The sequence below is a fragment of the Hypanus sabinus genome, chromosome 9 (genome assembly GCF_030144855.1).
Source record: "Hypanus sabinus isolate sHypSab1 chromosome 9, sHypSab1.hap1, whole genome shotgun sequence".
Lineage (NCBI taxonomy): Eukaryota > Metazoa > Chordata > Chondrichthyes > Myliobatiformes > Dasyatidae > Hypanus > Hypanus sabinus.
This window is the reverse complement of record NC_082714.1, coordinates 168387026-168410850: the sequence shown is the minus strand read 5'-3', so window position 1 is coordinate 168410850 and position 23825 is coordinate 168387026. Positions and strand designations below refer to the sequence as shown.

The 23825-nt window shown below is 43.6% G+C and overlaps 1 protein-coding gene across 1 annotated transcript in view; it reads right to left on the bottom strand.

Moving 5' to 3' along the window:
- Window positions 1-23825, bottom strand: part of LOC132400034 (myosin-7-like) — a 111549-nt gene that overhangs the window by 24719 nt on the left and 63005 nt on the right. Inside the window, exons 26-32 of the mRNA XM_059981110.1 lie at window positions 22494-22639; window positions 22029-22119; window positions 20261-20650; window positions 17667-17793; window positions 15931-16049; window positions 6663-6859; window positions 3991-4340 (exon numbers count right to left, since the gene is read on the bottom strand). Of these exons, the coding sequence (XP_059837093.1) occupies window positions 3991-4340; window positions 6663-6859; window positions 15931-16049; window positions 17667-17793; window positions 20261-20650; window positions 22029-22119; window positions 22494-22639 (1420 nt within the window). The remainder of the gene's footprint in view (window positions 1-3990; window positions 4341-6662; window positions 6860-15930; window positions 16050-17666; window positions 17794-20260; window positions 20651-22028; window positions 22120-22493; window positions 22640-23825) is intronic.

The window sequence follows — 23825 nt, the reverse complement described above, 5'->3', positions numbered from 1 at the left end:
TAAACATCCATCTGAGCTCCAAGCGAGCAACAGTATCTTTGTAAGTTTGAGCCCCCTCAACAATGTTATCAAAGCTGACTACAATAGGGGAATGCTGCTCTGTTAGCTGTCAGGTGGAATATTAAGAGGTTTGCATTTTTGTAAGACTTCTCAAAATTCTAATTAAACATTAGAAAAAATTGACACTGTTGAAATCTGGGAAACTTAACAGACTATCTGTACACAGCAAGTGATAACAATCGGAAGCGGATAATTTATTTTAATAGAGTCAGCTGAGGGATAAATTTTCCTGGATACCAGTGATAACTCCCCCTATTCTTCTTCAAAATAGTACTTCTTGCATCCATCTGAGGACTATTTGGGCCTCAATTTAAAGTCTCTTGCCAATGACTGCTCTTCTGACACTGCAGCAGTTTGCTGGGTCTGCATTGAAGTGTAAACCAAGCTTCATTTGCTTGCAAAGACAGAAATGTGATGCTCCAGATCTTGTGACACTATTTTAGTGAGGAATTATTCCAAATTCTCACCTACATTTCCGTCTCAGCAACATCTTTGAACAACGATTACTTGCTCTTTCATTGCTCTCTGTGTGATGTTGGTGCTTGCAAAACTGGGATTAGTGAAGAATGGTATCACGTTCTGACATGAACAAGGTGAGCCATAAAGGCCTGTTTCTGTACTGTACAATTCTGTGATCTATGAGACTATGTCATTCATAAATTATAGGAATGAGCTTACACTGATCCCTCTCAAATATTGTGTCCTATCATTCAGTTATTTAACAACAGTAAATCAGTATTCAACTTTTTTTAAAAAATTAGAAGCATTTCCCATTTTTCTTTTTAGATCATTATTTCTTTCATATTGTCACATTTTGTGTAATTTTCCCATTATAAATTTCTGTATATAATTCTCAAATTATAAATTTCTGTATATACACTGCCTATAAAAAGTATTCACCCCTCCTTGGAAGTTTTCATGTTTTATTCTTTTAAAACATTAAATCTCAGTGGATGTAATTTGGCTTTTTTGACACTGATCAACAGAAAAAGACACTTGTGTCAAAGTGATCTAAATTAATTACATATATTCAGCTTGTTTGGGAAAATGAAGCAGTGACAGACAGGACTACAGGGAGGTAGTCACCCCAAGGCTACAGCAGGCAGATAAATGGGTGATTGTCAGGAGAGGGAAGGGAGACCATCAAAGAGTGAAGAGCACCCCTGTGGCCGTCCCCCTCAACAATAAGTACTCCATTTTGAGTACTGTTGGGGCGGGGGCGGGGGGGGGGGTGGAATGATCTACCTGGGGGAAGCAACAGTGACCGTGCTTCTGGCACTGAGTCTGGCCCTGTGGCTCAGAATGTTAGGGAACTGAAGAGGATGGCAGCAGTAATGGGGGACTCTATAGTCAGGGGGACAGATAGGTGATTGTGTGGATGTGAAAAGGAAACATGGATGATAGTTTGCCTCCCAGATACCAGGGTCTGAGATGTTTCTGGATGTGTCCACAATGTCCTGAAAAGGGAGGGTGAGCAGCCAGAAGTCATGGTACATATTGGTACCAACAACGTAGGAAGAAAAAAGGAAGAGGTCCTGAATAAAGAATACAGGGAGTTGAGAAGGAAGCTGAGAAGTAGGACTTCAATGGTAGTAATCTCGGGATTGCTGCCTGTTCCATGCGACAGTGCGGATAGGAATAGAATGAGGTGGCAGGTAAATGAGTGGCTGAAGAATTGGAGCATGGGGCCGCGATTAGATGGCTGGATAATTGGGACCTCTTCTTGGGCAGGTGTGACCTGTACAACCATATAACAATCAACAATCACAGCACGGATAAAAGGGACAAGGTGTACTTGAATCTGAGGGGAACCAATATTCTTGCAGGCAGATTTATTAGAGCTGTTGGGAGTGGTTTAAACTAATGTGGCAAGGGGATGGGAACAGGATGATAGAGCTGAGGATGACAAGCCAATGATTGGGTACAAATGCAGACAGAGCAAAGAGTTAAATCGTACCACAGAGGCAAAGTTCAAAAGGGCAAAGAATTCAGGGCTGAAGGTGCTGTATTTAAATGCACATAGCATTCGAAATAAGGTGGATGAACTTGTTGTGCAATTAGAGATTGGTCAGTATGTGGCCATAGTTGGGAGCTTAACAACAAAGGATATATTTTGTATCGAAAGGACAGGAAGGAAGGCATAGGCAGTGTTTGGCCCTGTTGGTAAGAGATTATAATGATATCTTTAGAAAGAGGTGACATAGGGTCAGAGAATGTCGAATCTTTGTGAGTGGAGTTAAGAAATTGCAGGGGTAAAAAAACCATTATGGGAATCATATATAGGCCTCCAAATAGTAGCCAAGATGTGGGAATGAAATTGCAAAGGAACTGGAAAAGGCATGTAATAAGGGTAATGACACAATTGTAATGGGGGAGTTCAATATGCAAGGGGATTGGGAAAATCAGGTTGGTATCAAATTGCAGGAGAAAGAATTTGTTGAATGCTAAGAGATGGCTTTTTAGAGCAGCTTGTGCTTGAGCCTACTCAGGGAAAGGCCATCTTAGATTGGGTGTTGTGTAACAACCCAGATCTTATGAGGGAGCTAAACATAAAGGATCAAATCCATACAGCAATTTGAGAGGGAGAAGCACAAGTCACGTATATCAGTATCACAATGGAATAAAGGGGATTACAGAGGCATGAAAGAGGAGCTCGCCCAGGTGGATTGGAGAAGGATACTGGTGGGGATGACAGCAGAGCAGGGATGGCTGAAGTTTCTGGGAACAGTTCACAAGGTGTAGGGTAGATATGTCACACAGAGGAAGAAGTTCTCAAATGGCAGGGGTAGGCAACTGTGGCTGATAATGGAAGTTAAGGAATGCATAAAAGATAAGGAAAGGGCATACAAGTAGCAAAAGTGAGTGGGAAGTTGGATGATTGTGAAGCTTTTAAAATGAAAAAAAGCAACTAAAAAAGCTGTAATGGAAAAGATAAAATATGAGGGGAGTCTAGCCAATAATAAAAAGCAAGATATCAATGGCCATCAGACTAAACTCTATGTTTGGCATAAGCCAAACACCACACAGCACCAAAAACACACCATCCCTTCCGTGAAGCATGGTGGTGGCTTTATCGTGCTATGTGGGATGCTTCACTGCAGCAGGCCCTGGAAGGCTTGTGAAGGTGGAGGGTAAAATGAAATCCTGGAGGAAAACCTGATGCAGTCTGCAAGAGAACTGCGACTTGGGAGAAGATTTGTTTTCCAGCAAGACCATGACCCCAAGCATAAAGCCAAAGCTACACAGAATTGGCTTAAAAACAACAAAATTAAGTCCTGGAGTGGCCATGTCAGAGTCCAGACCTCAATTCAACTGAGAATTTGTGGCTGGACTTGATAAGGGCTATTCACTAACATTCCCCATGCAATCTGACAGAGCTTGAGCAGTTTTGTAAAGAAGAATGGGGAAAAATTGCAGTGTCCAGATGTGCAAAGCTGATAGAGACCTATCCACACAGACTCAAGGCTGTAATTACTGCCAAAGGAGCATCTGCTAAATACTGACTTGATTGGGTGAAAAATTATGCAATTAATTAATTTGTGTTTAATAAATGTAATAAATTTAGACCAATTTGTAGAAATTTGTTTTCACTGACACGAAACAGACCTTTCTGTTGATCAGTGTCAAAAAGTCCTAATTAAATCCACTGTGATTCAAATTTGTAAAAACAACAAAACATGAAAATTTCCAAGGGGGCAGTGAATACTTTTTATAGACGCTGTGACTCTCCAATTGTAAATTTCTGTATATAACTCTCCCATTATAACATTCTCTGCATTCAGACTGGAAACCCTTACCTACACTTACAACCTCATTCTACTAGCTCAAACCAGCTTCTCCCACTCCTCATCCAAAATCCAGAGATTTGGAAATACAATAATATTGTCACAGAAGCTGCATCCCAGGTTAGAACCTGTAGCTTTACGATACCTTGGAGGTTCTTGTTCTCTCTTTTGAGGGTCTCCAAATGATCCAGAGATTCCTCGTAGGCATTCTTGAGTTTAAAGAGCTCAGTACTCAGACTACGAGACTCCTTTTGTGACATCTCTAGCTCTGCCTGAGCCTCCTCAAACTTCTGCTTCCAGTCAGCAATCATTTTATCAAAGTTGCGTTGCTTTTTGTCAAAAGCAATGGCTGCTGAATTTGCCCTCTCCAAATCAATTGTCAAATCCTCCATTTCTGTCTGCAGACGATGCTTGGTCTTATCTAGTGAGGAGCACTTGGCATTTGCTGCTTCCACTGCCTCCTCAGCTTCTTGTAGTCGGATGGCCAACTTCTTCCTGTGATCAGCAAGGAGATTAAACCCGTCACAGAGAGTTATGCAGCATGGAAATAGGCCATTTGGCCTGACTCATCCACACTGACTATGGTGCCCAACTAACCCAATCTCATTTTTCTGCATCTGACCTCTATCCCTCTACTCTCTTCCTATCCATGTGCCAGTCCTAATGCTTTTTAAGTAGTATTATTATAGCTGCCTTTACCACTTCCTTTAGTACCTCACTCCATTTACCCACAACCCCCCACCCCCGGTCTGCATTTCCATCTAACTGCAGTAAACCTTTGTTCTTTCTGATGTTTGATTCACACCAAACACTGTGGAACTAGACAACATCCTGGCTGCAGTACTGAAGACCTGTGCCCCAGAATTAACTGTGCATTTGGCCAAAGCCTTAACTAATACTTATCCAGTGGAAAGTTGCGCTTGCATGTCCCATTCAGAAAGGTCTGGCAAATTACTTCCCAAGCAGTCTACTCTCCACTGACAAGGTAATAGAAAGTGTCATCCAGGCTGCCATCAAGTAGCACTTAAATCTATTGGCTAACCAATCCCCAATTTAGCTTTCATCAAGCCTGGCTAACCCTGAACCAAGTATTGTGGAGTATTGTGAGCAGTTTTGGGCCCCTTATCTAAGAAAAGAAGTGGTGGTATTGGAGAGGGTTCAGAGGAGCTTCACAAGAATGATCCCAGGAATGAAAGGGTTAACATGTGAAGAGTGTTTGATGACTCTAGGTATGTACTCGCCAGAGTTTAGAAGAATGAGGGGGGATCTCATTGAAACTTATTGAATGTTGAAAGGCCCAGGTAGAGTGAATGTGGAGAGGATGCTTCCTATAGTGGGGGAGTCCAGGACCAAAGAGCACAGTCTCAGAATCCCTTTAGAACAGAGATGAGGAGGGATTGCTTTAGTCAGAGAGGGTTGAATCTGTGTTATTCATTGCTACAGATGACTGTGGAGGACAAGTCATTGTGTATATTTAGAGTGGAGTTTGACTGGTTCTTGGGGAGAAGGCAAGAGAATGGAGTTGAACAGGATAATAAATCAGCCATGAGGAAGTGATGGAGCAGACTCAATGGGTCACATGGCCTGTGGCTGCATCTGTGCCTCACGGTCTTAAACAGCTAAATTGCAGAGCTGAGTTGAGGGTGACAGCCCTTGACATCAAAGCAACATTTAACTGAGTTTGGTATCAAGAAGTCCTAGTAAAACTGACAGAGAGAATACATTCCAATGACTAGAGTTACATGTTGCACAATAAAGGTGGCCATCATCGGCAGAGGTCAACCCTTGGGCAATGGTTTCCAGCTTCCTCTGGGGACAGCGAGTTTGTGGTTTTGTTTTCAACTCAAACATTGTGGCTCTAACAGTAGTGGAATAAAATCATATGAAAAACTGTATTATGAAATGTAAGGTTGTCCTTAAGTATTTAATCTTACACCCTTAACCCATGACCTCTGGTTGTAGTCTCACCAAACCTCCGTGGAAAAAGCTTGCTTGCATTTACCTATCTATATCCCTCATAATTTTGTACATCTCTATCAAATCTCCCCTCATTCTCCTAACTCTCCAGGGAATAAATTCCTAACTCACTCAACCTATCCCTATAACCCAGGTCCTTAAATCCTTCTCTTGAATATTGGAATCAAACCTGCAACCTTCACTTCTGCTCGCATTCCACACGTACCACTCTCTGAGTGAAGAGGCGTCCCCTTAGGTTCCCTTTAAATACCTTTCATCCTTAACATAAGACCTCTGGTTGCAGTCTTACCCAACCTGCTTGTATTTACCCTGTCTGTACCCCTCATAATTTTGTATACCTCTATCAAATCTCCCTTCATTCTCCTGCACTCTAGTGGAAAAGTCCAATCCTATAGAATCTCTGCCTATAAATCAGGACCTAAAGTCCCACTGACATCCTTGTAAACTTTCTCTGGACTCTTCCAATCTAATTGATATCTTTCCTGTAGGTAGGTGACAAATCTCAAAATTAGGCCTCAATGCAACTTCAACATAGCATCCCAACTCCTGTACTAAATACATTGAGTTATGAAAGCCAATGTGCTAAAAGTTCTCTTTATGACCCTATCTACTTACGACACATTTCAATTAATTAAGGATCTGTATTCCTAGACCCTTTGGTTCTACCACACTCCTCAGTGCCCCATCATCCACTGTTTGTGGTTAAGATTGAATTGGCTCACTAAGGCTATGTGGTGACAGCACTGACTGTAACTGTCTTCAGAGACATGGAGATCAGAGAAATAACTCAGTGAAAACAAAGCAGATTGCCACCAGTAGAAATGTGAAACCCGTACGTACTTTGCTTCCTCCAGCTCTTCTGTTCTCTGGATCGCATCGGTTTCATACTTGTTTCTCCACTGAGCCACCTCGGTGTTGGCCTTGGACATTGCTCGCTGGAGTTCAGCCTTAGCTTCCTGCTCCTCCTCATACTGCTCTCTCAGCAGGTCACAGTCATGTCGGGAAGCGTGCAGGGCATGAGCCAGGGCGTTCTTGCTCTTTAATGAAAGCACAAACAGAAATCTTGTGGGGCCTGCTGGCAATTACATTTAACCATTAGGTCATGACTATCCTACATTGAAGCCTAGTGAGGGGATGGTCATCAGCAATTAGCCTTCTAGACAGCTTGGGTCTGAAGACATTGCCCAGTATTTTACTGAATTGTACAGATCGGGTCCAGATACAGTGTTTTTGATGTTGGGCAGCTACACCAGCAGTGAACCATATGGAGAGGAATAATTGACGGAAGCTCCTGATCCTACCACATCCCAATATTTCCTAGATGATGTGAGGTTGTGAGCTTGACTGGTGACAGAATGGGGCTCTGACACTTGAAACTGATCATTTCTAATTCCACATTCAGCATTGTCAGTGATGACCAGATTTCTAGTTGGTCTCTGAACTTCAGTTCAAAATTACCAGTTGTTCACCTGTTCACCAGGACATTCAGCTTCTTTCACATTTCCTCCCTCTAAAGTCCATATATTCTGACCATTCCTCAACATTTCCTAACCATTATTTGCTTAAATATATATGCTGCAGGTTAGGTTTATCACTAGATTATTAGGGTTATACAGCAGAGAAATAGGCCCTTTGGCTAACTCATCTATGCTGGCCAAGGAACCTAACTTCCCCATTTGACTGCATTTGGCTCATATCCTCTAAACCTTTCCAAACCATTAACCTGTCCTTTCAATGTCATAATTGTACCTACCTCTAGCACTTCACCTGGCAGCTTTCTCCATATTCCAACATTCTGTACAGCTGTTACATGACATCACAATTCTTGTACACAACACCCTGTCCAATGAAGACAAGGTTGCCAAAGGTCTTCTTCACCACTGGGGCCACATTCAGGGAATAATGTACATGCCCCTGGGTCTCTACACGTAACTACCACACAGAGTTTGATTGAGACAGTATATTGTTTTGTCTTGTCCTGGGATAACTTCCTAAAATGCATGACTTCGTACTTCTCTGCTTTTAGGAAGTTAAAAGCCATTCCTTTGCTCATATTCCCAGTTGATCCAGATATAGTCCTAACCTCCTTCACTATCCATCAGTTGCCAGTGATTCTCCTCTGCATTCCAATGGGTAACAACCACAACTGGACACATTATAAAACCTTGGTCAAATCACAGCTGGAGTATACTTGTACCATAACCTCCTTTGCTCCCGTACACGCAGCTATTGTTTCCAGCATTTGTTGTTTAATTTCAGATCTGTAGAGTCTGTAGTATTTGATTTATTCCCTTCCCACTCCTACAATGTTATCTTGAGTGATCACTAGAATTTATTCTTGGTATCTTCATCTCATCTAACTGCTGCCGTTCCCAACACCAGCTCAAAGTACTATACCCACATCGCTGATACTGCACTTTTACTGCAACACCAAATCTTCCAATCCCTTCCCTTTGCACAACATTCCATCCTAGACAAGCAATAAATTCTTCCAATTAAGCAGTGAGAATACCAGCACTGGTTCCTACATCTCTTGCCACTAAATACATTCCCGTTCTTCTCCATAGTAACTGTCTGATGAGAAACCAGAACAGTTACCTGTGTTTCAGAATCAAGTTTATTATCACCAACATGTGTTGTGAAATTTGATAACTTAGCAGCAGCAGTTCAATGAAATACATAACATAGGAGAATAAATAAACTATTTACAGTATACATATATTGGAGATTAAAAATCATGCAAAAAACAGAAATAATATATATCGAAAACGTGAGGTAGTGTTCACGGTTTCAATGTCCATTTAGGAATGGGATGGCAGAGGGGAAGAAGCTGTTCCTGAATCACTGTGTATGTGCCTTTAGGCTTCTGTACTTCCTACCTGATGGTAACAGTGAGAAAAAGGCATGCCCTGGGTGCTAGAGGTCCCTAATAATGGACACTGCCTTTCTGAGACACCACTCCCTAAAGATGTCCTGGGTACTTTGTAGGCTAGTGCCCAAGATGGAGCTGACTAGAGTTACAACCTTCTGCAGCTTCTTTTGGTCCTGTGCAGTAGTCCCCCCCACCCCTCCATACCAGACAGTGATGCAGCCTGTCAGAATGCTCTCCATGGTACATCTATAGAAGTTTTTGATTGTTTTTGTTGACATACCAAATCTCTTCAAACTCCTAATGAAATATAGACACTGTCTTGCCTTCTTTATAACTGCATTGATATGTTGGGACCAGGTTAGGTTCTCAAGAGGTCTTGGGATGAGCTTCAGAACTCATATCAGCACCATCATGTTGGATTCTCTGTGAGGTTGTCTGATTCTGTTTTGCCTCATCTCATCAGCAACTGCAATCCTCATGCCTGGCTTTGTTAACTTGTGAGTTAACAAGTTAGTACAACTATACTATTCCTGATTATGAATAGTCAGCATGGATTTGTGCATGGAAGGTCATGTTTGACAAATCTTATTGAATTTTTTGAAGAGATTACTAGGAAAGTTGACGAGGGTAAAGCAGTGGATGTTGTCTATATGGACCTCAGTAACGCCTTTGACAAGGTTCCGCACGGAAGGTTAGTTAGGAAGGTTCAATCGTTAGGTATTAATATTGAAGTAGTAAAATGGATTCAACAGTGGCTAGATGGGAGATGCCAGAGAGTAGAGGTGGATAACTGTTTGTCCAGTTGGAGGCCGGTGACTAGTGGTGTGCCTCAGGGATCTGTACTGGGTCCAATGTTGTTTGTCATACACATTAATGACCTGGATGATGGGGTGGTAAATTGGATTAGTAAGTATGCAGATGATACTAAGGTAGGTGGCGTTGTGGGTAATGAAGTAGGTTTTCAAAGCTTGCAGAGAGATTTAGGCTACTTAGAAGAGTGGGCTGAAAGATGGCAGATGGAGTTTAATGCTGATAAGTGTGAGGTGCTACATTTTGGTAGGAATAATCCAAATAGGACATACATGGTAAATGGTAGGGCATTGAAGAATGCAGTAGAACAGAGTGATCTAGAAATAATGGTGCATAGGAATCTCATGTGGATAGGGTGGTGAAGAAAGCTTTTGGTATGCTGGCCTTTATAAATCGGAGCATTGAGTATAGGAGTTGGGATGTAATGTTAAAATTATACAAGGCATTGGTAAGGCCAAATTTGTATTGTGTACAGTTCTGGTCACCGAATTAAAGGAAAGATATCAACAAAATAGAGAGATTACAGAGAACTGTCCCCTGGGTTTCAGCACCTAAATTACAGGGAAAAGTTGAACAAGTTAGGTCTTTATTCTTTGGAGCGTAGAAGGTTGAGGGGGGACTTGATAGAGGTATTTAAAATAATGAGGGGGATAGATCGAGTTGACGTGGATAGGCTTTTTCCATTGAGAGCAGGGGAGATTCAAACAGGAGGACATGATTTGAGAGTTAGGGGGCAAAAGTTTAAGGGTAATATGAGGGGGAATTTTTTTTACTCAGAGAGTGGTAGCTGTGTGGAATGAGCTTCCAGTAGAAGTGGTAGAGGCAGGTTCGGTATTGTCATTTAAAGTAAAATTGGATAGGTATATGGACAGGAAAGGAATGGAGGGTTATGGGCTGAGTGCAGGTCAGTGGGACGAGGTGAGAGAAGCGTTCGGTATGGACTAGAAGGGCCGAGATGGCCTGTTTCCGTGCTGTAATTGTTATATGGTTATATGGTTAACAAACTTCCAACACTTCACTTCCAAGTTTCTCTTGCACTGCAGGCTATAAAACTCCCACTCCAAACTGTCTCTGGATACTGTTCGCCCTTCTGATTAGCAGTTACTTTGGTCTAACAATCCATTTTTAAATACTCAAATGGCAAAATAGTACAACCATGGCTGACAAGGGATGTCAAAGCTAATGTAGAAGCAAAGAGACGGCATACGACAAAGCAAAAATTAGTGGGAAGACAGAGGATTGGGAAGCCTTTAAAACCCTACAGAGAGCAACTAGAAGAATCGTTAGGAAGGAAAAGATGAAATATGAAAGCAAGCTGGCAAACAATATCAAAGTGGATAGTAAAAGCTTTCTCAAATACATTAAAAAATAAAAGAAGCTGAGAATGGACAGAGGACCGCTAGAAAATGAAGCTGGAGAAATAATAACAGGGGCCAAGGAGATGGGAGATGAACTAAAGGAGTATTTTACATCGGTCTTCACTATGGAAGACACTAGCAGTGTGCCAGGTGTTGAAGGTGTAAAGGAAGAGAAGTGAATGCAGTTACTGTTACAAGGGAGAAGATGTTCAGAAAACTGAAAGACTTAAGGGTACTGAAGTCACTTGGACCAGATGAACTGCACCCCAGGGTTTTGAAAGAGGCAGTGGTAGAGATTGTGAAGGCATTAGTAAAGATTTTTTTTTAAACTAAGTTTACAAATCTGGCATAGTGCCAGAGGACTGGAAAATTGCAAATGTCACTCCACTCTTTAAGAGAGTTTTAACAAGGATTATTGGAGGATGGGAACTGAACTGAAGAGACTGGGGAAGAGGTGGCTGGCTCGCAAATAGAGAAATCTTGTAGACAGTGTGAGAGGGAGGATAGGCTGGTGATAGAGAAGGGACACGCTCAGACCGAAGTTTTGTGATGTGTCTATTTTAACGCAAGGAGTATTGTGAACAAAGCGGATGAGTTTAGAGCGTGGATCAGTACTTGGAGATAATGATGTGGTGGCCATTACAGAGACTTGGATGCCTCAGGGACAGGATTGGTTACTTCAAGTGCCAGGTTTTAGATGTTTCAGAAAGGACAGGGAGGGAGGCAAAAGAGGTGGGGCATGACACTGTTGATCAGAGATAATGTCACGGCTGCAGAAAAGGTGGACGCCACGGAGGGATTGTCTACAGAGTCTCTGTGGGTGGAGGTTAGGAACAGGAAGGAGTCAGTAATTTTACTGGGTGTTTTTTATAGGCCACCCAATAGTAACAGGGATATCGAGGAGCAGATAGGGAAACTGATCCTGGAAAGGTGTAATAATTACTGAGTTGTCAAGATGGGAGATTTTAATTTCCCACATATCGATTGGCATCTCCCTAGAGCAAGGGGTTTAGATGTGTGGAGTTTGTTAGGTGTGTTCAGGAAGGTTTCTTGACACAATATGTAGATAAGCCTCCTAGAGGAGAGGCTGTACTTGATTTGGTATATGGAAATGAACCTGGTCAGGTGTCAGATCTATCAGTGGGAGAGCATTTTGGGGATAGTGATCATAATTCTATCTCCTTTACAATAGCATTGGAGAGAGATAGGAACAGACAAGTTAGAAAACCATTTAATTAGACTAAGGGGAATAATGAGGCTATCAGGCAGGAAATTGGAAGCTTAAATTGGAAACAGATGTTCTCAAGGAAAAGTACGGAAGAAATGTGGCAAGTGTTCAGGCAAATCTGTGTGGAGTTCTGCATAGGTACGTTCCAATGAGACAGGGAAGTTATGATGGGGTACAGGAACTGTGGTGTACAAAAGTTGTAATAAATCTAGTCAAGAAGAAAAGAAAAGCTTACAAAAGGTTCAGAGAGCTAGAAAATGATAATCTAGAAGATTATAAGGCTAACAGGAAGGAGTTTAAGAAGGAAATTAGGAGAGCCAGAAGGGGCCATGAGAAGGCCTTGGCGGGCAGGATTAAAAAAAACCCAAAGGCATTCTACAAGTATGTAAAGAGCAAGAGGATAAGACGTGAAAGAATAGGACCTATCAAATGTGAGAGTGGGAAAGTGTGTATGGAATGGGAGGAAATAGCAGAGGTACTTAATGAATACTTTATTTTAGTATTCACTATGGAAAAGGATCTTGGTGATTATAGGGATGACTTACAGCAGATTGAAAAGCTTGAGCATGTAGACATTAAGGAAGAGGATATGCTGGAGCTTTTGGAAAGCATCAAGTTAACAAGTCACTGGGATCAGATGAGATGTACCCCAGGCTACTGCGGGACGCAAGGGAGAAGATTTCTGAGCCTCTGGCGATGATCTTTGCATTATCAATGCAGATGGGAGAGGTTCCGGAGGATTGGAGGGTTGGAGATATTGTTCCTTTTCTCAAGAAGGGAAGTAGAGATAGCCCAGGAAATTACAGACCAGTGATTCTTACCTCAGTGGTTGGTAAGTTGATGAAGAAGATCCTGACAAGCACGATTTATGAACATTTGGAGAGGTATAATATGATTAGGAATAGTCAGCATGGCTTTGTCAAGGGCAGGTCATGCTTACAAGCCTGATTGAATTTTTTGAGGATGTGACTAAACACATTGATGAAGGAAGAACAGTAGATGTAGTGTACATGGATTTCAGTAAGGCATTTAATAAGGTACCTCATGCAAGTCTTATTGAGAAAGTAAGGAGGCATGGGATCCAAAGGGACATGGCTTTGTGGATCCAGAACTGGCTTGCCCACAGAAAGCAAAGAGTGGTTGTAGACAGGTCATATTCTGCTTGGAGGTCAGTGACCAGTGGTGTGCCTCAGGGATCTGTTCTGGGACCCTTACTCTTCATGATTTTTATAAATGACCTGGATGAGGAAGTGGAGGGATGGGTTAGTAAGTTTGCTGATGACACAAAGGTTGGAGGTGTTGTGGATAGTGTGGCTGTCAGAGGTTACAGCAGGTCATTGATTGGATGCAAAACTGGGCTGAGAAGTGGCAGATGGAGTTCAACCCAGATAAGTGTGAAGTGGTTCATTTTGGTAGGTCAAATCTGATTGCAGAATATAGTATTAATGGTAATACTCTTGGCAGTGTGAAGGATCAGTGGGATCTTGGGGTCTGAGTCCATATGACACTCAAAGCAGCTGCGCAGGTTGACTCTGTGGTTAAGAAGGCGAATGGTGTATTGGCCTTCATCAATCGTGGAATTGAACTTAGGAGCTAAGAGGTAATGTTGAGCTATGAAGGAACCTGGTTAGACCCCACTTGGAGTACTGTGCTCAGTTCTAGTCGCCTCACTACAGGAAGGATGTGGAAGCCACAGAAAGGGTGCAGAGGACATTTTACAAGGATGTTGCCTGGATTGGGGAGCATGCCTTATGAGAATAGGTTGAGTGAACTTGGTCTTTTCTACTTGGAGTGATGGAGGATGAGAGGTGACCTGATAGAGGTGTAGAAGATGATGAGAGGCATTGGTTATGTGGATAGTCACAGGCTTTTTCCCAGGGCTGAAATGGTTGCCACAACAGGACATAGGTTTGAGATGCTGGGGAGTAGGTACAGAGGAGGTGTCAGGGGTAAGTTTTTTACTCAGAGAGTGGTGAGTGCGTGGAACGGGCTGCCGGCAACGGTGGTGGAGGCGGATACAATAGGGTCTTTTAAGAGTCTTTTGGATAGGTACATGGGGCTTAGAAAAATAGAGGGCTGGGTAATCCTAGTAATTTCTAAGATAGGGAGATGTTCGGCACAACTTTGTGGGCCGAAGGGCCTGTATTGTCCTGTAGGTTTTTCTGTGTTTCTAAAAGAGGAAGGCAGTAGAAAGGAAATTATAGACAAGTTAGCCTGACCTCAGTAGTTGGGAAGATCTTGGTGTCAATTGTTAAGGATGAGATTATGGAGTACTTGGTGACACAGGACAAGATAGGACAAATTCAGCATGGTTTCCTGAAGATAAAATCTCGTCTGACGAACCTGTTGGATTTATTTGAGGAAGATTTCATGTGAAATAAAAGGGATGCTGTGGATGTTGTATATTTGGACATTCAGAAGGCCTTTGACAAGGTGGCACACATGAGGCTGCTTATCAATTTATATGCCCGTGGTATTACAGGAAAGTTATTGGCATGGTTAGAACATTGGCTGATTGGTAGGAGGCTGTGAGTGGGAATAAAAGGATCCTTTTCTGGTTGGCTGCCAGTGACTATTGGTGTTCTGTAGTGGTCAGTTGTTGGGACTGCTTTTTTATGTTGTATATCAAAGATTTAGCTGATGGAATAGATGGCTTAATTGCCAAATTTGCAGATGATACGGAGATTGGTGGGGGGACAGGTAGTGTTGAGGAAACAGGTAGGCTGCAGAAGGACTTAGATTAGGAGAATGGGCAAGAAAGTGGCAAATGAAATACAGTGTTGGAAAATGCATTGTCATACATTTTGGTAGTCAAAATAAATGTGTAGAGAGTTTTCCAAACGGGGAGAAAATCCAGGAATCTGATACGCAAAGGGACTTGGGAGTCCTTGTGCAGAACACCCTGAAGGTTAACTTGCAGGTTGAATCGGTGGTGAGGAAGGCAAATGTAGTGTTAGCATTCATTTCAAGAGGTCTAGATTACAAGAGCAGAGATGTGATGCTGAGGTTTTATAAGGCAATGGTGAGGCCTCACCTGGAATATTGGGCTCCACATCTTAGAAAAGATGTGCTGGCATTGGAGGGGGTCCAGAGGAGGTTCACAATGATGATTTTGGGAATGAAAGGGTTATCATATGAGGAATATTTGATAGCTCTGGGTCTGTACTCGCTGGAATTTAAAAGGTGGGGATCTCATTGAAACCTGTTGAATATTGAAAGGCCTCGAGTAGATGTGGAAAGGATGTTTCCCATGGTGGGAGGGTCTAGGACAAGAGGGCTCACCCTCAGGATAGAGGGGCTATTAAAACAGATGTGGAGAAATTTCTTCAGCCAGAGGGTGGTGAATTTGCATGTTATTACCACAGGCAGCTGTGGAGGCCAGGTCGTTGGGGGTACTTAAGGCTGAGCTTGATAGGTTCTTGATTGGACACAGCATCAAAGGTTATGGGGAGAAAGCTGGGGAGTGGAGCTGAGGAGGGGGGAAGGATCAGCCATGATTGAATGGCAAAACAGACTTGATAGATCAAATGGCCTGATTCTGCTCCTATGTCTTATGGTCTTTATACTCTTTTTCTTGGGTTCTACCCATTCCATGGTTTTTACATCTTCTGTTTTAATAGCTCTCAGAAACTGAACAGTTGTGCAGCCACAGTCCTTTGATCATCAATTCATCACCAGGATTTAAGCTATCGAATTCCTACTCTAAACCTCTCTTTCCTTTTTTAACCACTTTAAATCTAAGTGTTTGACCAAACTCTGGATATTGTGCCCTGATGTATGGCACAGCATTTGGTAACAACCCTATGCAGGGGTGTTTATTTATTCATTTTGTGAACCTACTTTGTTCTCCTCTTCCAGCTGCCTTTTCAGCTCTTCGATACTTTGTGTGAACGACAATTTCCCCCGGCTTAGTTGGCTAATCAAAGCCTCCTTTTCTTCCATTTGTCTGCTGAACTCTCCTAATGATAACAATCAAAGAACACATTTACAAGTTCATGAATGAACATAAATAAATTCCACACCGTGGCCCCCGACCCCGAACACTTCTTGCTGCATTGTCACGTTGCTACTCCAATTTCCAGTGTCACCAGTGTTTATCAAGTAGATATCCTTCATGTTCATTCTTGTTGAATTACAGTGCTCATTTACATGGAATCACAGATCCCTGCCTAACCAATCCCACCCCAATATTGTCAGGCCGAGATAGAGTGGATGTGTAGAGGATGTTTCCTATAGTGGGTAAGTCCAGACCAGAGGCACTGCCTCAAAGTACAGGAACATCAATTCACAACAGAGATGAGAAGGAATTTCTTTAGCCAGGGGGTGAGAAATCTGTGGAATTCATTGCCACAGATGGCTGTGGAGGCTATCGTAAAGCTGAGATTGATAGGTTCATGATTGATAAGGGTGTCAAAGGTAGGAAAATGGGGTTGAGAAGGACAATAGAACTGCCATGATGGAACAACAGAGCAGAATCAATGCGCCAAGTAGCATAATTTTGCTCCTATTTCTTGCGATCTTCTGGTCACCCATATGTAATAGCACTTGCTGTGTCTGAATCAGGCATTTAGGCAGTTAAAACTGCTGACAGTGCTCTCTCCTTGGCTCAAGTGCAAAAGGAACCACAAAGGGCACATAGTCTTGATTATTGTTCCCTGGTTCATTGTGGCCAGAACTGGCTGTCTGAATTAAAATCAGGACAGAAACACAAAGTGATGGAAACATTCAGTAAACTAAGGAATGGCTGCGGAAAGGGAAACAGGGTAAACATATCAGGTGAATTGTTGTGGTCACCCACCCCTCTGTGAAAACCAACATAACTGCAGATGCTAGGAAACTGAAATAGAATACAAATACTGGAAGTGTTCAGCAGATTGGACCCTATCTGCAGGAAGCACAACAGTGCTAATGTTTCAGATTGAAGACCCTTAATCAGATCTGGGAAGGAGACATGTGGTGAACTATGTGCCTGTCGGGACACGCCCCTGCTGACTGCTCCTGTGGCTCCTCCCACAGGCCCCTGTATAAAGGAGATCTGCGGCCTGACGCTCGGCCTCAGTCTCCAAGACATTGTATGATAGACACTCACTCCTGGTTCCTTCTTCCAGTCAATAAAATTGATGCACCAGCCGATATCTCGCCTTTCGTCTCAGTGTGAGTTATTGATGGTGCATCAAGACACAAATAAAAACTTGAAAGCTGCAGGGAGAGTTGGGGAAGGAGTGACAGGGTAAAACCAGGGAAGGTGTGAATAGCAGCATTTAGAGAGTGAGAATAGAGAGAAAAGAAAACCTACATATCAGAGAGCAGACCATCCAAGATTTTTATAGAGTAAAGTTCCTGCCCCCATCCCTGTGATTTCATGTTTCCACTAACTGCAGTTTTTGATTTTCATAGTTATCTTTAAAGTTTGCTCTTCTATTCTTCTAGATTTCCTCTAGCCCTCCATCTTCTCCCAAATATTCTTCCTGCGGCTTCCACAGAGGAGGTATTTGGGCAGGTATATCCAAGGGGAGATAATGATCTGTTCCTCCTACCCTGTCTATTCCCCCATACATTATTTTGCAGTTTCTTACCATTTTGACTCTCCAGCTTGGCCTTGTGTGAAGCAAGATCAGACACCTGCCGCTGTAGTTCTCCTACTTTATTATTTGCCTCGTTCAATTGATCCTCATACGTTCTGCATAGCTTCTCGGCATTGGCCTAAAATACCCAAAGTGAGGGAATATATTTGTTACACAACCATCAAAACACTGATGACACCCTTGTATTCCCCTGCCCCGGTTATGTCAGCAAGTGAAGAGCCAGTGAGGGTTCCAAACGGCATGCTGCTACGGAAAGTTTGATCAATTGAGATCCAGGAAGAGATGGCTAATTGGAACACAACTGGCTTGAATGTATGAAGCAAAGGTTGATGATGGGAGGTTATTTCTTGGGCTTGAGCGTGGGAAAATGAGGGTGTATAGAGCTGTGTAAAATCAATGTAGAGTCAATCACAGGGTGCAATGGGGTGTGATTGGGTGGGGTGCAGTGTGCTGAAGAGGGAGTTGGTGGATTGAGCTGAGATGGGGTGTCTTGGGGTGGAGAGGGGTTTGGTGGGGTGTGTTGGGGTGGAGAGGGGTTTGGTGGGGTGTGGGGGTGGAGAGGGGTTTGGTGGGGTGTGTTGGGGTGGAGAGGGGTTTGATGGGGTGGGGTGTGTTGGGGTGGAGAGGGGTTTGGTGGGGTGTGTTGGGGTGGAGAGGGGTTTGGTGGGGTGTGTTGGGGTGGAGAGGGGTTTGATGGGGTGGGGTGTGTTGGAGTGGAGAGGGGTTTGGTGGGGTGGGGTGTGTTGGAGTGGAGAGGGGTTTGGTGGGGTGGGGTGTGTTGGAGTGGAGAGGGGTTTGGTGGGGTGGGGTGTGTTGGAGTGGAGAGGGGTTTGGTGGGGTGGGGTGTGTTGGAGTGGAGAGGGGTTTGGTGGGGTGGGGTGTGTTGGAGTGGAGAGGGGTTTGGTGGGGTGGGGTGTGTTGGAGTGGAGAGGGGTTTGGTGGGGTGGGGTGTGTTGGAGTGGAGAGGGGTTTGGTGGGGTGGGGTGTGTTGGAGTGGAGAGGGGTTTGGTGGGGTGGGGTGTGTTGGAGTGGAGAGGGGTTTGGTGGGGTGGGGTGTGTTGGAGTGGAGAGGGGTTTGGTGGGGTGGGGTGTGTTGGAGTGGAGAGGGGTTTGGTGGGGTGGGGTGTGTTGGAGTGGAGAGGGGTTTGGTGGGGTGTGTTGGAGTGGAGAGGGGTTTGGTGGGGTGTGTTGGAGTGGAGAGGGGTTTGGTGGGGTGTGTTGGAGTGGAGAGGGGCATGATGGGGTGGGGTTTGGTGGGGTGTACTGGAGTGGAGAGGGGTATGGTGGGATGGGGTGTGTTGGGGTGGAGAGGGATTTGTTGGGGTTTGGTGTGTTGGAGTGGAGAGGGGTTTGATGGGTGGGGTGTGTTGGGGTGGAGAGGGGTTTGTTGAGGTGGAGAGAGGTTTGGTGCGGTGTGTTGGGGTGGGGTGTGTTGGGGTGGAGAGGGATATGATGGGGTGGGGATTGAAACAGATACATAGAAAACCTACAGCACAATACAGGCCCTTCAGCCCACAATGCTGTACCGAATATGCACTTAATTTAGAAATTACCTAGGATTACCCATAACTCTCTATATTTCTAAACTCCATGTACCTATCCAGGAGTCTCTTAAAAGGTCCTATCATATCCACCTTCACCACTATCCCTGGCAACCCATTCCATGCACTCACCGGTCTCTGTGTAAATAAACTTACCCCTGACAAGGAGAAAGCTTCACGGGAACTTGGCTATAACCGGCGCAGAAATCGTGAGTTGGAGAACTTCGAGAGAGGAGGTGGCGCCCAGGTCCAGGAGCGAAGTTTAAAAGGGGAAAGCTCTGCGGGAACTTGGCTATAACTGGCACACCAATCATGAGTTGGAGAGCTCCGAGACAGGTTCAGGTACAGAAGGGAAACACTGCCTAGCGGAGCAGTCATCGAAGGAGTGGTCATTCAGGGCTCGGCGAGGTGGGTGGGTAGGTGGACTTAGTTTTTCTCCCTTGCATTTTTGTTCAGAGGAATAGGGAGCATGTCGGTAGGGTTAGTACTTTGCTCTGGGTGTCAGATGTGGGAATACTGGGAATCTTCCAGTCTCCCAGATGGCCATGTCTGCACCAGGTGCACCGAAATGCAGCTCCTGAGAGACTATGTTAGGGATCTGGAGCTGTGACTTGATGACCTACAGCTTATTAGGGAAAGTGAGTGGGAGATAGAGAGGAGCTACTGGGAGTTAGTCACCCGGAGGCTGCAGGAGTTAGACAAGTGGGTGACTGTCAGGAAAGGGAAGGAATGAGCTCAGATAGTAGAGAGCAACCCGTGATCATCCCCCTCAGTAATTGTTATCTCGTTTTGGACGCTGTTGAGGGGGGTGACCTGATAGAGGACGACGTTGGTGAGTAGGTCTCTGGCACTGAGCCTGGTTCTGCGGACAACGGACAAGGGAGAGCCAGTGGATGTAGTGTACCTGGACTTGAATAAATACTTAAAAGAAACCCAATATAATCTTTCACAAAATTAAATGTATTGCTGTTCCACTACTGAGTGCAAATAATAATATCTCGTGTAACTAGCCAATATTAGCCCAGGTTCATCCAAAGTGCTTACCTTAGCTTTTGTGACATGTTCAATGTTGGAAACTAGATCATCCGTCTCCATTTTCAGTTCACTCTTCTCTTTCTCCAACTTCTGTTTAACCCTTTGTAGATTATCTATCTGCTCACTCAGTTCTGCCACTGTATCAGAGTGCTTCTTTCGAAGGGCAGAGCTAGTTGCCTCATGATGCAATGTTGCCTCCTCCAGATCCCGCCGCAGTTTCAGAAACGCAGCTTCACGTTTTTTGTTCATCTCCAACTGTGCTGCAGTTGCACCTCCTGCTTCTTCTAGCCTTTCACTCAACTCTTCCAGCTCGCGGGACACATCAGATCTCTGTTTCTCCACCTTGGCCCTTGAAGCTCGCTCTGCCTCCAACTCCTCCTCCAGTTCTTCAATCCGAGCCTAGTTCAAGAAGTAAGAAAATGAGAACTGGTCTGACGTACTGAGAATTTCTCAATAAATTGGGTCTGGTTTAGAGCTCATACAAAAGATCTGCTATTTACCAAAGAGATTCTGCAGATTGAATTGACTTTATTACTGACATCCTTCACATACATGAGAAGTAAAAATCTTTATGTTACATTTCCGTCTAAATGTGCAGTTTATAGTAATTTATAGTAAATAGTATGTACAACAAGTCAGTTAATAGAAATACGATTGTTTCAGCGTGAATTAATCAGTCTGACGGCCTGGTGGAAGAAGCTGTTCCCGAGCCTGTTGGTCCTGGCTTTTATCCTGCGGTACTGTTTCCCAGATGGTAGCAGCTGGCAGTTTGTGGTTGGAGTGACTCAGGTCCCCGATGATACTATGGGCTCTTTTTACACACTTGACTTTGTAAATGTCCTGAATAGTGGGATGTTCACATCTACAGATGCGCTGGGCTGTCTGCACCACTCTCTACGACTGAGGGAAGTACAGTTCCCATACCAGGCAGTGATGCAGCCAGTCAGGATGCTCTCAATTGTGCCCCGTAGAAAGTCCTTAGGATTTGGGGGCCCATACTTCAACCATCTGAGGTGAAAGAGGCGCTATTGTGCTTTTTTTACCACACAGCCGGTATGTACAGACCACGTGAGATCCTCAGTGAGGTTTATGCCAAGAGACTTAAAGCTGTTCACCCTCTCATCCCAGATCTATTGATGTCAATAGGGGTTAGCCTGTCTCCATTCCTCCTATAGTCACAACCAGCTCCTTTGTTTTTGCGATATTGAATGAGAAGTTGTTTTCTTGACACCACTGTGTCAGAGTGATGTCTTCTCTGTCGGCTGCCTTATTATTATTTGAGATTAGACCAATCAATGTAGTGTCATCAGCAGGTACTGAAAAACAGTTGACATTTCAGGCTAAGACCCTTCATCAGCCTGAAACGTTGACTGTTTATTCCTTTTCAGAGATACTGTCTGACCTGCTAAGTTCCTCCACCGTTTTGTATGTGTTACACTGTTAAAGGTTCCATGTTAGGAATCAGTTTCATTCTCAACACTATTTGAATTATAAAAGGAAATCTCTCTTCACTCTAATGCATGGGATAATGTTCACAAAGGTAGATAGAAAGAATTCAAACTACCTTTCACAGAAGTCTTGAAATACTCCAAGATGGAGGACTCAATGCACAATAGGCAGGATGGCAATGGATGCACAGTGAGCCATATGAGTTAAAAGGGAACTTCTGTCAACTGTGGTCATGCACAGTTACTGGTTTCACATCACTGTTCCAGGTTTCTTGGGGCATCACCAAGCTTGACCCTGTTCATTTTAACTTCATCAGTTTCCCATTTACCTGCAGTTCTTTAATTTTCTTTTGGAGTTGCACGACAAGAGCTCCCTCATCTTCGATCTTTGAGTTCAGCTGATTTATTTCAAAATCCTTCCTGTGAAGCACAAACAAACATGTTCAATTATAATAAATATATATCCAATATCACAGACAGTTGTGCTCCCAGATTGTGTGTAGGATCTGGCTAATTGTTACTGATTAGGGAACAAGAAACCCCTGATAGCATTGCCCTCGTTAAAAGAATATCTGTGCCTAAATTGGGAGGGAGCTGGAAGTGACAGAGGTTTTCATTGGGAAGAACACAGTCACAGATTGGGTGTAGGATCTGGCTAATTGCTACTGATTAGGGAACAAGGAACCCCTGATAGTCTTGGCCTTGATAAAAGAATATCTGTGCCTAAAATGCGAGGGAGGTGGAAGTGACAGTGGTCTTCATTGGGAAGAGCACAGTCACAGCATCACACTCACTTCTTCAGCCGTTCCTCAAGCTGCTGTTTGTCATTCTCCAAATCCATGACAGACTCGTGTGTTAGTTTCAGGTCTCCCTCTAGCTTCCGTTTTGCTCTTTCAAGGTCCATCCTGACTTTTTTCTCTTGCTCTAATGATCCTTCAAGCTGGAGAGAAATTAAATATTGTCAGAAGTTTATAAACAGCCAACAACTGGATCATCAAGAGGGTGAACCAGCGAAGAACAGGATGTACAACCTACCAAACCCATGTCAAACATCGAGCATAGCCAACACTAGCATTACCCTAAGCTCGCCTGTCCTTCAGCCCCACAGACACTACCTGACCTGCTGAGTTCCTCCAGCATTTTGTTTTGTGCCTGTTTTTACCCTGCCCACATTTCCTTCAATTCCATCATGCCAAGAGTCTACCATTCACATTCTAATAATAATAATAAGTACTTTATTGATCTCAAGTGGGAAATTATTTTGGTACAGCAGCAACATTTAAAAACACACTTAGCAATAATATTAGCTAATAATAATATACACAACAATATTTTACCAGTGTGCATCACTGTGCAATAATAATGTATGAAATAATAAAATAGAGCCTATTGTCTCTGTGTGTTCTCCTGTCACACAGAGATGAACTGTTATATTTGTGTATTGCACTTGGTAGGAAAGATCATCTGTAACAAACATTGCAACAGCAGAGCTGAATGAGTCTGTTCGAATGGGTGCTCCGCTGCTTTTTCAGTAGTTCGTGGAGAGGGTGTGCCTGATTATCCATGATGGATAAATGTTTAGTGACCTCGTCTCCACCATTAACTCAAAAAAGTCTGCGTTGTAGCCAAGGATGGATCCAGCCTTTTTGATGAGTTTATTTAGCCTTTTGCCTCACCAGCACTGATGCTTCTCTCCCAACATAAAAGCCCAACATTCAACAAGGGAGATGAGGAAGGTTCTGGAAACTTTAGGCTGGTGAGGATCAAGTTAATGATAAGGAAGTTACTGGAGAGGATTCTTAGGGTTAGGACATGAGAAATTGGGAAAACCATGGCCTAATTAGAGACAGGCAGCATGGCTATGGGCCAGGCAATTCATGTTTTACAATTTGATTGAGTTTTTCGAGGAGTTGACAAAGGGTGATAGATGTAGGTAGAGCTGTGGATATTGTCTACATCAATTTTAGTAAGGCAGTTGGCAATGTCCCTCATGATAGGTTTATCCAGAAGAATAAGATGCAAAAAATTCATGGTGAATTGGCAATTTAGATTCAGAATTGACTTGTCTGTCCATTGCAGACAGAGGGCAGTGGTCAATGGTACTTATTCTGGCTGGAGGTCTGTGA